The sequence below is a fragment of the Ambystoma mexicanum genome, chromosome 5q (genome assembly GCF_040938575.1).
Source record: "Ambystoma mexicanum isolate Mex_15411 chromosome 5q, UKY_AmexF1_1, whole genome shotgun sequence".
In the NCBI taxonomy this organism is placed as follows: domain Eukaryota; kingdom Metazoa; phylum Chordata; class Amphibia; order Caudata; family Ambystomatidae; genus Ambystoma; species Ambystoma mexicanum.
Genome location: NC_090933.1, coordinates 1,092,619,913 through 1,092,635,189, shown reverse-complemented (window position 1 = coordinate 1,092,635,189; position 15,277 = coordinate 1,092,619,913). Strand labels below are relative to the sequence as shown.

Below are 15,277 nucleotides of genomic sequence, written 5' to 3'. Positions count from 1 at the left end.
AAATAAATACTGCATGGGTCGTTGTTTTATCCTTGATAGCTTCCAGTTTTAATAGGTTTAACAGGATCAAGTTGATGTTTGTTCCAGCATTTTTTACAAATCCTGTTTGTCTATTATCAAACCTCCTTGAATCATTTGCCCATTTTACCAGTTTCTGTAGAAGGAGCAACGTAAAGACTTTGCCCATCGGGTCCAGCAACGCTATGGGGCGGTAATTTCTTGGCAAGTGTCTATCTCCAAGTTTATAAATTGGTATCAGAATAGCCATCTTCCATGTCAAAGGTATTTTGTTGGTTCTCTCAAGTGCTTTGAAGATTTCTGAACAGATGGTTGCCCAAATTTCTGGATTTTGCTTAAGGTGCGCGTTATTAAGTCCGTCTGGACCGGGGGGCCGTGACTGGATTAGTTTTTTTATCTTTTCTAATATATCTGTCTGATCCCATGTCAACTGCCACTTTGATGTATCTTGGTGTTCTTCTTGTGATGTTACATATTTGTGTAGGGTGGCGAAATGTTGAATCTCATCCTTCTCAGAAACATTTTGGGTCATTGCCATTTGTTGGTTATTTTGTTCATTAAGTAATGCGCATAGGTTCCTGGTGTTTTGATTCCTTAATGCTTTCAGCATATTTTCCGCATCAATTTGGGCTGTACTTATTTTTATGCTTTTGATTCAATTATTGTATCCTTGTTTTCATTTCTGTATCAAGACGCCAGTATCAGGAAGATACCTCTGTTTCACTTGTCACAAGTTCTTATTTAATTGTCTTTTCTGTGTTGCTACAAGGGTTTTATATGCATTGGTATGATAATTTGGTTAGCCAATTTATTATACCCGTTTAGTTGAATGAATGGTTTTAGGTTCATCCTATAATCCGGATTATCATTTTGTTGTCATAGCATATTCTTAAACTTTACCAGTAGGCTAGGGAGTTGCGTCTGTGTTATTCTCAAGCAAGTCATGCCATTATGCAACTCCAGATTTGGAAGTTTGATTTTTGATTTTGCAAATAAGTCTGCAGACCATTCAATTGACAGCTTATTGTGATCACTATTTTCGGTTGGTACATTGGAGAAATTCAGAATTTTTCCAGCCATTCCATCAGAGACAGGGTTCTCATTAATCAATGTAAATTGTCTTTTGTTCATTTCTTTTACCAGAGCTCTTGCTTTCAATGCTTTTTCTTGTGTATCAAGTTGTCTACCATTTGCTGCAAATAGATGGATATTTAAATCTCTGCAGACAATAATGTCGATTTGAGCATGTTTCAGGCACATGCTGTCAATTGCCCTAAACACCATATCAATAAAGGCCTTGGGACAGACGGCTAAAGGATTCCAATATAAAATGAAAATTCTTAGAAGCTTTGTTCCCCTGTGGCTCACAATGTCTTGGAATTTCTGTTGTACAGTTGTGATTTGTATCCAAGGGTTTGGATTTATTGTCTGAAGTATCTCCATTGAGCCATCTAATTTTATTAGAGCTATCAAGCCAGCGGCTGGTCGACCTTTAGTTTTTATGATTGTCGGGTTGATGCGGACCTCATATCCCTCGCAAACTGCAGCAGATTGAAGCCATATTTCCTGAAGACAAATAATTTGATAAGTCTGCAAGTTGATGTGTTCATTCTGTAACATATGGCTCGAGCCTCTTGTGTTCCAGCTACAGAGTGCTATTCTTTTAGTTTCATTAGATGCTCGTTGTTATTCATTATAAGTTTGATTTTCTACACAGGAGCTTTCAAGATAATCATATTGGCGTCTAATCGGGTGGCATGAGAAGCTTCTTTGGTCGTCTTCGTTTCTACGTTTCCTACTTTTTTTGTCTTCATCTTTTACACTCTCTGTAGTACTATTTATCAGTGCTTTTTTAGTCCTTGTAAAGGAGGTCATTTAACAGCTGAAACCTAGCCTGAAAAATGCTTGTACATTATTCGTCACCTTTTCATGTACACTCAAGGTCATAAGATGTATATAGACTTGGTCAGTTTTGTCGTGTTGGCCGAATTCCACCAATTTTATGTCTGTTGACACAATTGTTCTTAGTTGGGGGATGGCCTGTAACAATCTCAGTATATTCGTTCTGTTAAGTATCAGGGCATTTGGTTTCGGTGATATACGATCTATTAGTATCACATTGCCTTGGATGCATTTTCTTAGATCGACGAAAATCCGGAGGGAAATTGGCGCGCCTGAGGATTGATTTGTAGCATTGCCTGATTCTTCATCACTTCCGTTGTCATTGTTTTCGCTACATTCCTCAACCAGCGATTCATCCGAGATATTGCTATATTCCTATTCGTCGGAGAATGACTCTTTATCTGATATACTTTCTCCGGAAAGCGAGAGTCTTTGCAAGCATTCACTAGTGGTTTCTTCATATTCATCTATTAATCACCTCTTCGATGCCGTCTTCTTTTTTTCCTTCATCAACTGATTCATTTGTGCTAGCAGACCGAGCCATCGGTTGCTGCACAGGTGTTACTTCAGCCTAATGCGAGTCGTTCATATAGACGGACATATGCATCAATCGGTTGTTTCTGCACGCTCTTCGGCTGAATATGGTACCCCCTGGTGTTGCAGGTTTTTCTCTGGTTGTTTAGGTTTCACTAGTATAGACTGTGGGATAGGTCCTCTCTCTTGCTTTGCTTGTGGGTTTCCGGGCATCGTTAGATTTCTTTAAAAAGCCAGAGAGCTTCTTTTGGCATTTTTCTTATTCTTTATTTGTGTCGCTGGTTTCTTTTCTTTATCGTTTGCCTGGGTTGGCTTAGATTTGGATTCATTCGTTTGTTGGTCAATTATTGAAAAGAATTCCTGATGTTTTTCTATGTTTACTTGGTGATATGTTTCTTGTCAAGGTCCTTTTTTAATTTAATCATCATGCTTATTATTTTTCTGCTGGGTGTTTTTCGTTATCAGTAATTTCTCTGGGATTGTTTCTCTTTGCATATTCTGTGTAGTTTTGACTATCTCATGATTTTCCGTGGGTCCTTTGTTCTCTTCAGGTTGAGTACTTTTGAGAGCACCTGATGGGATCATCGATATTACAGGTCTGTCCATTTCAGTACCCAGGTTTAATGTTTTTTTTCTTTGTTTGTCTGCTAGTATTTCTAGCATGGTCGCCATGATCTGGCCTTTTTCTGCTCTGTTGCTAGCAATTTCGAACAGTCTAGTCTGCCATTAGTATGAAGCCTCTGCTTCACGTTCCAGCCTTGCTTGTATTTTGGTTATAAAGCCCTCCATGGGAGTTAGTTTGGTTTGAATCATTGGCAGGAGGTTAGACTGGTCTCTGATATTATCAGCCAACGTTTCAGATAATTTCAAGAAAGGTAGTAGTGCATGCATTGATGCCACTGTCATGATATTTTGAAGTTCCATCATGGATGTTGGTATCACTTCCCGTGAAATTTCATTTGCATTATTACACCTGCATGTGGAATTGACAAGCATCTGACCAGCCTCCCGTTATTCCTGTACTCTCTCATCATGGTATGACTTGTTTCATTCTTCTTTTATTTGCTTCGGTGGTGAATTCAGTGCAAGATTCAGTCAGGGTGGTTCTATATTCGGTCCTAAGCAGGGCGTTGATGTTGTCGGTCCCCTTAGTTTTTGGATACCTGCAAGATCGGGTAGGTCGAATATAAATACTCTTTTTTCTTGATTTCCCATGATATCTTCAATTTTTTTCAAGTCCAATGACAGTCTCTCCACTCTTTTGGTGTTTTGCTTTTCAGATGTCAGCGAGTGCCTTTTGGTTTCATTGTATTTGGTCTGCCATTTAAGTTTCGTTTGTAGAGCCTTATTCTTTTGGGTTATCGTGGTGATGCTTTTGTCTCTAGTAGATCATGCAGTGTATCAAGCTGTGGGGATGGAATTAATTTGGGCAGCTCATGGTTCACGTTCTGTGCGGTGTCAATCAATGGTACATTTGTCATAGATGTTAAGGCACCTGTGGTATCAGTTGCTTCAATTTGATTTAATTCTTGCTTTGTTAGTTGTGTAGGCATATTTATCCTATTTGGTAGTGCTGGATAGGTGCGTTTCTTTTATTCCAATACTACTTCCCTACTTGCAGTTAGTATAAGATTACCCGCATCGCTTTCATCGCGTGGCATGAGTGTATCATTTGCATCCGCTAGGCTCAGGCTCTCAGTGCGTAAAGTTATTAGTTCTTTACCTGTTGCAGCACACGATTGCGCAATGACACTCACCTTGTCTGGTCGGCGAGTCTTGATTGGGTTGTTGTAAGCGCGAGGCTTCTGATGAACAAGGCAGCGTTAATTGAGAGGACAGAGAAGGAGAGCTGGGTGGGGGATGGAATAACAAAGCAGTTTTGGTTGCATGCCTTGTTGCGGGGCGCACAGCTCCCACGGTCGATTTGTTCAACATTGCTCCCGTACAAGCCTCCTCTCTGCCTCCTCTGAGACTCCCTCAGACTCTGCTGACTCTGCGCCGCTCCGCGGGTCAGCTGGGGGGTTTTGTACGTTGGCTCCTCCTTCTGGGTAATGAACCCAGTAAACAGACCAACGTCCTTGGGCAGGCAGGAAAAGCACAAAATACACAAATGGAAAGCGCGTCCTCTCTGTCTCCTCTCAGTTTCCCCCAGACTCTGCTGACTCTGCGCCACTCCGTGGGTCAGCTGGGGGTTTTGTACGTTGGCTCCTCCTTCTGGGTAATGAAACCAGTAAACAGACCAACGTCCTTGTGCAGGCAGCAGAAGCACAAAATACACAAATGGAAAGCGCATCCTGTCCGTCTCCTCTCAGTCTCCCTAAGACTCTGCTGAAGTAATATTACATTTTTTTAAATAAGTGAATATCTTGAATTTGGCTGATACAATTCTTGAAATGTTTGTGGCGTGCACCGGTTCAAGGTAAGAGCTATGTGAGTGCAATGATCTCGACAATCTGAGCGGACAATTATGTGATATGCTTCCCAAAAGCATGTTTTTTGTGGACATGTGGAAAACCTAATACAAAAAGCACGTAATTGGACAGCATTGTTTTCCTACATGAAAACATTCATGACAATTCACCAGATTCAGCATCAGTGTTCAGGTGTTGCCAGAGCACACACTTGCCAAATTTGGTGAAGTTTCCCTGACCAGGTCAAATGTAACAAATACATCCTCATTTTCATATGTAAGGGGTCGGGTAACCTTCACTGTCTAGTGACCGATTGAAGTCTTGAATCTGGACAATTATTTGTTCACTTAACAGGGTATTCCATGAAGTTGAACAAATGATTGTGAAAGAGGTCAGATGGCTGGAAAAAAAGAGCATATATTGGTAAATGCCCTGGATGAGAAACACTTGAAGAAAAATGTCCACAACTGACTATCAACATTTCATTGCATTTCAGTTGAAGCTGCACAGAGGTTCGCTAGGCACAGGCTCTCAGTGCGCAAAGTTGTTAGTTCTTTACCTGTTGCAGCACACGATTGCGCATTGACACTCACCTTGTCTGGTCGGCGAGTCTTGATTGGGTTGTTGTAAGCGCGAGTCTTCTGATGAACAAGGCAGCGTTAATTGAGAGGACAGAGAAGGAGAGCTGGGTGGGGGATGGAATAACAAAGCAGTTTTGGTTGCATGCCTTGTTGCGGGGCGCACAGCTCCCACGGTCAATTTGTTCAACATTGCTCCCATACAAGCCTCCTCTCTGCCTCCTCTGAGACTCCCTCATACTCTGCTGACTCTGCGCCACTCCGCGGGTCAGCTGTGGGTTTTGTACATTGGCTCCTCCTTCTGGGTAATGAAACCAGTAAACAGACCAACGTCCTTGTGCAGGCAGCAGAAGCACAAAATACACAAATGGAAAGCGCATCCTCTCCGTCTCCTCTCAGTCTCCCTAAGACTCTGCTGAAGTAATATTACATTTTTTTAATAAGTGAATATCTTGAATTTGGCTGATACAATTCTTGAAATGTTTGTGGCGTGCAGAGCTATGTGAGTGCAATGATCTCGACAATCTGAGTGGACAATTATGTGATATGCTTCCCAAAAGCATGTTTTTTGTGGACATGTGGAAAACCTAATACAAAAAGCACGTAATTGGACAGCATTGTTTTCCTACATGAAAACATTCATGACAATTCACCAGATTCAGCATCAGTGTCTGTCCAGGTGTTGCCAGAGGACACACTTGTCAAATTTGGTGAAGTTTCCCTGACCAGGTCAAATGTAACAAATACATCCTCATTTTCATATGTAAGGGGTCGGGTAACCTTCACTGTCTAGTGACCGATTGAAGTCTTCAATCTGGACAATTATTTGTTCACTTAACAGGGTATTCCATGAAGTTGAACAAATGATTGTGAAAGAGGTCAGATGGCTGGAAAAAAAGAGCATATATTGGTAAATGCCCTGGATGAGAAACACTTGAAGAAAAATGTCCACAACTGACTATCAACATTTCATTGCATTTCAGTTGAAGCTGCACAGAGGTTCCTCGACAAGGTCCAGCATGAAGGAGGCTAAAAATGTTACAGCGAGAACACTGTTTTTACATGCTTGCCCTTTTTTGGTTCACCATTCACCCTAGACCCAGGTGGTGATGGGGGTACCATGAGGGTTGAACATTAAAGTGTCCGAAATGCATTAGGGTGGGCAGTATAGCCTCATGTTCTGTTCCTCCTGGTGGGGGGATTGACTTGAATTTAGAGGGCTGTCAATCTGATTCCCATCTCCTGTTATTTTTGCTTCCCCTGTTGTCTCCCCAGATAGTGGTAATTCAAGATTTATGTTTTGGTGTACATTATATATGACTACTATATTACAGGTGTATTCTAATGGTGAATACTGACGTATATGCAGTTATTACTTCGTTGGAGGTTTAAAAATGTAAGATCTCTGTTGCTGTTCCTGTACATGCATGCCAAGTCTAATAAAAAGATGTTTGTTGGATCCAGCCTCCGCGGCTCTATGCGCAGGGAGACTGGATCGGTGAGGGCGCTAGGCCGCGCAGCCTGCGTGTCGCAGCTGTAGCCGGAGCGAATAAGGCACGCAACACACACTGCTCTGGTTCGCCCGGAACTGCCTCCCGTGCTCGGGGCGGGGCTTTTATTTGAACGCCCTGCATCACCGCGTAGCGGGACGCAGGGCGGTTGTAACATTCCTCCTTTATTTCAAACAAATTTAACTATAACCAAACATGTGCTATGCACTTCAATTCAAACAAATGCTAACAATGTTCATGTACCAAAGACCCTCCTTGCTACCAGTCCACAGGGGGCCGACTACCATACATAGTCTGAGCCTGGCGGGCGGTCTCGTAGCAGTTCTCAACCCATACCGCCCTCGGCTAGGGCTGACCCCCGCTGTCCCATTGGGTGGCTCACCTTCTCTGTCCGGCTCTCCCATGTCCGGCTCGCTCCACTGCTCCCACGTCCTGTCACCCGCTGCTGCCTCATCCTGGAGGGGCGCGGGCTCTTCTTCGTTGGACTGAGATGCTTCATCTTCTTGGTGGCCTTCACCATCGGTCCACAAGTTGCATGTTACCGCCTTGAACCACAACGCATTTCATGTCACCTGGCGGGACCCTCTCGTCACCGTCACCATGGTCCCATGCTTCGCACTGACAGTCCATGGGAGCTCTTCATATCTGGTGTCCAGTTTGGACCTTGTTGGATTTCGCAGCATGACCACCTGGTCGCCCACATGGTGGTCGGATGGTTTCGCCCTCCTTTTTGCACTCATGTGTGCATTGGTACTCGTCCTCCTTCTCTCAGTGCGCTCCTGATCGACATCATCCGGTGTTTTGCTGGAGTGATGTGGGATCGATGAGTTTATAACGGTGCCATACATGAGGTCGGCTGGCGGGACACCCGTCGTGCTGTGCGGGGTAACCCGGTAATTCCTCAGAAACTGGTACAGGTCCATTTTCCACGGGCTGGCGTTTGCCTTTGACACTCTCAGTACTTTGTTCAGGGTCCTCATGAAACGTTCCACATCGCCATTCGCCTGGGGCCATCTCGGCATGATGTGGTGGTACTTGATGTTCAGTTCTTGCAGATACTGTTTGAATTCCTCCCCCTGGAAAGGGGGCCCATTGTAGCTCTTGATAGTGGTTGGTAGACCATGGGTAGCAAACATTTTCTCGATGGCGGGGATGACCACCTCCGCCGCTGTGGATTCCACTATCTCGACCTCGGGATATCGTGAGTGGTTGTCGATAGCCACCAAGAGATGCAGGCCTTCTCGCAGTTTACAGAAATCGATGCTGATGGCATCCCATCGGCCACAACCACGGTCTGCTGACTGAATGGGTTCCGGTTCAGGCGGGGATCCGGTTATTTGGCAGGGTAGGCATGTACTTATTAAATGTTCGACCTGCTCGTCAATCTGTGGGAACCACACCCGGTTCCTGATCCGAGCTTTTGTCCGCGCCATCCCTTGATGTCCTTCATGGGCCAGTGCTACTATTCTCCCTTGCAGGCTCGGTGGGATGACGATTCGATTTCCACTGAGCAGCAATCCGCTTTCTGTGATCGACAAGTCTTGTCTCACGGTGAACATCCCAGATAGAAAAACTTTCGCCTAGACTGTCCTGTTGTGGGTGTTCTTCATGAATGTCTTCCAGTCACCTGCGAGGATGGCGTCCTTCACTAGGTCGCAACAGGGGTCTTTGTGGGTTTCAGACTCGATGTCCTCGATGCTGACCGCCTTGGGTCTCATGGATCGCAGCACCTGGCATATGTGCTCCTCGGTCTCTTCGGCCACTTGGACTTCTTGTGAGGTTGCCACTCAAGGGTGCCTTGAGAGGAAGTCCGCCGGGTTACCGCTTCCCGGCTGGTAAGCCAGTTCAAAATTGTACTGCTGGAGGTGCAGCAACCATTTCGTGATCCTTGCCGGTGGGTGTGACGACGTACTAATGAAAATTGGCAGTAGGGGTTTGCGATCTGTGATCGCTGTGAATCTCCGTCCGTAGAGGTATAGATGAAAGTGGCGACACCCCGATAGCACCGCAATGGCCTCTTTCTCGATATGAGTATACCTCTATTCCGTCATCGTGAGAGCCCTGGAGGTGTATGCGATGGGCCTTTTTTCCCCCTCTTTGGTGACCTGCATGAGCATTGGCCCCCATCCCGACGGGGCTCGCGTCCACTAATAGTTCCGTTGGGAGCTCGGTGTCATAATAGGCCATCTTCGTGTCAATGGACAGGGACTCCTTAATGTTCTCGAAAGCCACCTGGCACTCCTGCCCCCATTCCCACTTGGCGTTTAATTTGGTCAGTTTACGTAGGGGCTCCGAGAGAGTGGCCAGATTTCGGATGAACCTACCGCAGTAGGTGGCCATGCCCAGGAAACTGCGCACTTCAGTGGGTGTCAGTGGTGGGCTCGGCGCTTGAATGTCCGCGACCTTCTGGGGGTCAGGGGAGATGCCTGTACTGCTGAATTTGTATCCAAAGAATGTGATTTCAGATTTGAGAAACTCACACTTCTCCTTGTGTATGGTCAGTCCAGCGTCTTCTAACTTGCCCAGTAGGGTCCGGAGCCTTTTGAGGTGTTCTTCCCTGTCGTGCGCGTGAATCAAGATATCGTCGCTCACGTTGAGGACACCGGGTATGTCCCGTATGACTTCTTGGATGGTTTGTTGAAAAACTTCAGCCGCTGACGGAATCCCAAAGCTCAGGCGTTTGTACCTCTGCAGCCCCAGATGTGTTGAGAAGGTCGTGATGTAGCGAGAGTCCCTGTGAAGTTTTAGCTGGAGGTATCCCGCTTTTAGGTGAACTTTGGAGAACACTTGTGACCCTGTCAGGTCGGCCACGATTTCATCTAGCGTTGGTGTGATGTGGCGCTCCCGCTTGATGGCGGTGTTCGGGAGACGCATGTCTATGCAGATCCGGACTTTTCCGGGCTGTTTGGGCTTCCTTGTTACTACCATCGGGGAGACCCATGGTGTCGGCCCAGTCACCTCCTCAATTATTCCGGCTTCTTCCAACGCTTTGAGTTCTTTTTCCACTTGCTCTCGCATGTGGAACGGTGTTCTCCTGTGTCTCACTGCTTTCGGCTGTACCGATTCATCAATGTGAAGCCTTCCCTTTCAGGCACCCTATCCCCTTCTGCAGTTTGGGGTATTGCTTCAAAATGTTTTTGACTTCTTGCACTTCATCGATTTGGCAGATGAACTTGACCAAACCCAAAATCTCCGCCGCGTCCCCACTCAAAAGGCATTCGATCCCTGCTTTCACGACGTAGATCTTTGACCATAGCTTGTTTTCGCCGTGGACTAGAGTGGTGCGGAATCTGCCAATGACTGGTAGGGGCCTCCTGCTGCCGTACGCAAACAGTGTGTCTGTGTCCTTCAGATCCGGTTGGGGTCGTAACGTCTGGAACATGCTCGTGGGCATGACGTTGACGGAGGCTCCCGTGTCGATGGTCATCCAGACCTGCTGATCTTGAATGGTCACCAAACATTTTCGCCTTCGGAAGTTCTTTCTCTGTGGTGCATGCCCCTGGTCCAACGCCGACACTAGGTCGACCTTCCTTCCTTTTCTCCCTTGTTCCTTGACGGCTTCATGGTGTGAGCCTGGGACATCATCGCCCTCTTCCTCGGTCGATTAGTTGGCCGTTTCGACTCGCCTTGCGCTGGCCTGCTTCTTTTTGTTCCCGCTCTTTTCTTGGGGAGCCTGTGGGGGCTGTGCCATGGTTGCACCAGCTGACCGGCACACCTTTGCATAGTGGTCCTTCCTACCACACGCTCCGCATATGGTGCCTTGCGCGGGGCAGTTTCGCCGCCCATGTCGCGGTCCGCCACACCATCCACACTCCGTGGGACCCGGGACACGTGGTTGCCACCCTTTTTGGGCGTAGCTGCCACCAGACTCATCTCTTGTGAATTGTCTGTTGGTGACACGGGACACCATGGCTGTGGTGAGGGCGGGTTGCAGTTTGTGTAGCGTTGCCCCCATGTTGGCAGCCCTGGCGTGTGCCAGTTCTCTTTGTCGACCCAATTCGAGAATCCGTTGGAGGGAGATGCCTTTCTCAGCAAGTACCATCCGTCTCAGCTTTTCCGATTGGATGCCATTGATAATTTGCCTCCGGATTTCTTTTTCAACATTTGTGAACTCACAGGACATAGGTAGCTTCCTCAGCCGTGTGTGGTAGGCGTCCAGTGTTTCCTCTTCTGCCTGTATGGTGGTGCAGAATATTGAAGTTTCATAGTCCGGGTTCAATTGGGGGAGGAAGTGCGCCATCAGGGCATCTTTTGCACTTGTGTATGCGTCCTGGCCATCATCAACGTTTAGAGAGGTGAATATGCGTAGTACCTCATCCCCCACGTTTAACAGCAGATGGGACCTCATTTTCCTGGCAGTTGTTATGTCCTTGCATTCCATCGCCATTTCGAATTTCTGGATCCATAGCTGCCACCTGGGGCCAACTGATGACGGATCTGTGAAAGGATCAAACAGTTGGATCACACCTGAGGCACTCCCTTGCGAGCAAGCCTGTGGTGATGACATCGTCAAGTTTGCCGCCAGTCTTGATGGTGTGCCGGGTCTGGGGGTGGATGTTCCGGTCGCCATGTTGTGGTTCGCCTGCCTCACCTCGGTGTGGGTCCCTAGGCAGCCCCTTCGAGTGTCCAACTGGGCAGCAGTGGCGAGATCTGGCGCACACCACATGCCCACGTGCCGCCGTAGTCAGCGTGGCTCAGCTTTGGGCCTCCTACGATCTTTCCCGGATCTTCTGACCCCTGGGATGCATCTGCAGAGTTTTGTCGCCTCTCCGTATGGGCAGGCCGCCGTATGTAAGTTGGGCCAGGTTCGGGGATGCTTTCCCCTGAATGCGAGAGAAAATTAATTTAATTTTTTTTGTGGGTGGGGGTCACGTGCATGTGTCCCCCACCGGATGTCCAAAAATTACTTGCCGCTGGCCGTGAGCCATCCGGAGCTCATCGAGCGCCGAGCGCGTGCGTGTCGAGTAGTTCACCTCGTCGCCATTGTTGGATCCAGCCTCCGCGGCTCTACGCGCGGGGAGACTGGATCGGTGAGGGCGCTAGGCCGCGCGGCCTGAGTGTCGCAGCTGTAGCCGGAGCGAATAAGACACGCAACACACACTGCTCTGGTTCGCCCGGAACTGCCTCCCGTGCTCGGGCGCGGGGCTTTTATTTGAACGCCCTGCGTCACCGCGTAGCGGGACGCAGGGCGGATGTAACAATGTTAACTACTGAAAGGGGTCTAACGAGCCATCAGATACTTGTCAATATCCTTTGTCCATTTGACCATGTATCCAATTTAGACATTAAAGGGCAACTGCCTTGAGATCAATTTATTTTAAAACATTACAGAAATTACAAGTGGCTTCTTGGAGAACACTGACAGACTTGTAAACATTTTTTAAATAGCCCCAAACAGGAGCCCTACACGCGGTTACTGCTGGATGCCACCTTTCTCACTGCTTCGTATTGTGCCATTGCTCCTTTTTGAAAGTATGACTAATAGACTGAGTTGATCATTGAGGATACTTTTTTCTAGAACAGCGGGACAATGGTTTCAATTACAGCGTATCAATAATGGACTTGACTTAAGCATTAAGCACCCGTTCTGGTAGCTTCACTGGCTGGTAACGGCCCAGGGTCCCAAGTTATAGGCCCAAGTGTAGCAAGAGCCTTAAATGCTGGGCCCCAGTGCTGTTATCATCCGACAAAGCCCCCATAATGAGTGCTTATTAGGGTGCTAACTGCAATGTATTTTATTTGAATGAACGGGATGCCTCGCGGCGTCCCGTTCATTCATACAAAATACTTAGCCAACATGGCCACGGTGGAGCTGGAAGATGGGGCTCCATATGGAGCCCCTCTTCAATTTCCAGGGAGGCTGATAATGACATAAGACAGCGGCGAATAAAGTAAATATGTTAGGGGGTGGGAAGGGATCTAAAAACCCAAGGCGAGGGTAGGGAGGGAAAGATGGTGGGCAGGGGAAGCAGCCATCAGGCTGCTCGGAACGTGGGCTGAATCTCACAATGATGTAATTCTGAAATTGACTAATTCACAAGCAGCACGTGTGTTATACTATTTTGCAGTGGGTTGTTGGCCTTCTCTGCTCCTGTTTTTCCTGTCTATTCTTGTTGCTTTTTCTTATATTTTCTTTTTTCTATTTCTCTTTCCTTATTTTGCTGTCCTTTCTTTCCATTTATTTCTCTTTTTTGTTCATATCTTCTCTTTTCATCTTTTCATGTCTGCTTTTCTATGCCTTTCTTTCTTCTTTTCTTTCCTCTTTCTTTTATTTAACCTTTATTGCTTTCATTTAATTGTTTATTTCTTTCTGTCCTTTAATCTACCTATCTAATTTTTCTTTAGATCTTTCTTTTCTTCTTTCCACCTTTTGAACTTTTGTTTTTTTCTTCTACCCAACTCCTTTCCTTCTTTTATTCTCTCTCTTCATCAAACTCTTTTATTATCTCTTTTTTCTTTCTCACTTTCATTCTCTTTGTTTATTTCCTTCTCTAACTTTTTATTCTTTCCATCATTCTTTTGTTCATCCAATTTTTCCCATTTTCTTTCAACGTCAGTTGCAATAGGATTACACCAACCTCTTATAATCAATAATCACATCACTGACTATGCAAAGCCAAAATGGCTGCCAGAAGCCTCATCAAAACATCCCATCAACACCAAGCCGTGACCCTCCTCCTTGCACCTCAACTCACTTCGCTTACCCTCATCCCAAAGCACTCCGAATCAAGTGCAAAGTGAAATTAGAGCTATCCAATAGCTCCTAGCAAAATAATCAAGTAAAAATAAAGAGGTCATCTTAGTCAATATTATTTTTACAACTTACACAGATAGCAATCCAACTGGACCGGATACACACTCTCCTCCAAGTTTGAAGTAACGGAAACACGCTTTTCTTAGTTGTTGGAGAGAATCTGCAAAATAAACAAAAGTTTATTTCATAAGCACCAAAGAAATACGTGCCCAGTTAACAGCAATCATAATTCGGGAATGTATGTTTCATCAAATGACCTCAGTCTGCTTTCTGTTAAAAAGTGGATTGCTTCAGGAAACCAATGTTCTTGTCATAGTATAATTGCTAATTAAACAGCAATCAAACAGTGTCACAGTTGAGGGGCAACAGACAGCTCAAAGTCATCGTAAATTCATGGATTTGATTCTATAACAAACAACAATAGGGGATTAGGGTTACCTGAGTTAATAGGGTGTTTTTCTTATATATACATATATAAAGCACCACCACTCTCTCACTTCCAGCTCCTCCATTCATCTCTTTCTAGTTTAGGGTTGCCTTCCAGGTGAGAACCAGTCACTTACAGTCTCTGGGATTTATAGTGTCACACACTCCTCTCTTGGATTATTGAAGACTGTTTTTAACCAACTCTGAACTTGTCAGGCTATTGTATTGGTCCTCCAGAATATGTAGATTACCTGACACTACAACCTCTGATGCCTTCGGCCGTCTGAAAGGTGAATGGACATCCAACTCTTTCAGTTTTGTGGGATCCTCATGGTTGTCCAGGATTCCACACAAAACTGTGATAGATGGCCTCCTAAAGTGGACTATAAGGCTTATCCACCATGTGCCAGTCTTCCTACGATCGAGGCTTTGGAACCTTCTCTTCCACTATTTTCTTTCTTTCTCTCTCCTCTCCATTTCTCTTTCCGCCATGCTCCTTCTCTCTTCTCATGTCAACACCTTTCCTTTCCTCTTCCTTTCTCCTCTCCTCCTCCCACCAGCTTTCTCTCCTCCGTTGAACTGCCTTCTTGCCACTCCACTCCACTTCCTAATTCCTTGTCACCATTTTGCTCTTTTTCTTCTACCCAACCCCTAATCCACTTCTGTCTGTCTCTCTCTCTCACCCCCACCTCCTTTGTTCTTCTCTTCTTTTTTACTATCTTTGTTAATCCATTTTCTTACCCACGCTCCTCCTTCACTTCTTTTTCCCTTTGTCTCCTCTTCTGCACCTCATTTGATTTGCTATCTTTCCTCTCTAAATGTTCCACGCCTATAGCTATCCTTTTCACCTCCTCCCTCTTTCTTTACCCACTTTTCCATGTCTTTTACATCTCCTTTCAGCATCCTGCTTATGTCTGTTGCTGCTTTCTACCTCCTTCACTCTTCTTCCTCTCCACAACTTCCTCCTATTTTTTCTTCTATGTTCTTTCCGCTCTCTTTGCCACTCCTATCACTTCTTGACTCATTTTCCACCCCTCTCCTCCTCCTCACTCTACTTCCTCACTCTACCTCCAGCCTGCACTTTGGATTCCATACTCCTAATAGTTCCACACTAGGCCATGTGATTGTCTAAGTGAAAGCAGC

At 45.9% G+C, this 15,277-nt stretch overlaps 1 protein-coding gene across 1 annotated transcript in view; it reads right to left on the bottom strand.

Annotated features, from left to right (window-relative positions):
- Window positions 1-15,277, bottom strand: part of SQLE (squalene epoxidase) — a 322,632-nt gene that overhangs the window by 68,149 nt on the left and 239,206 nt on the right. The window contains exon 10 of the mRNA XM_069621611.1: window positions 13,781-13,868. Within this exon, the coding sequence (XP_069477712.1) occupies window positions 13,781-13,868 (88 nt within the window). The remainder of the gene's footprint in view (window positions 1-13,780; window positions 13,869-15,277) is intronic.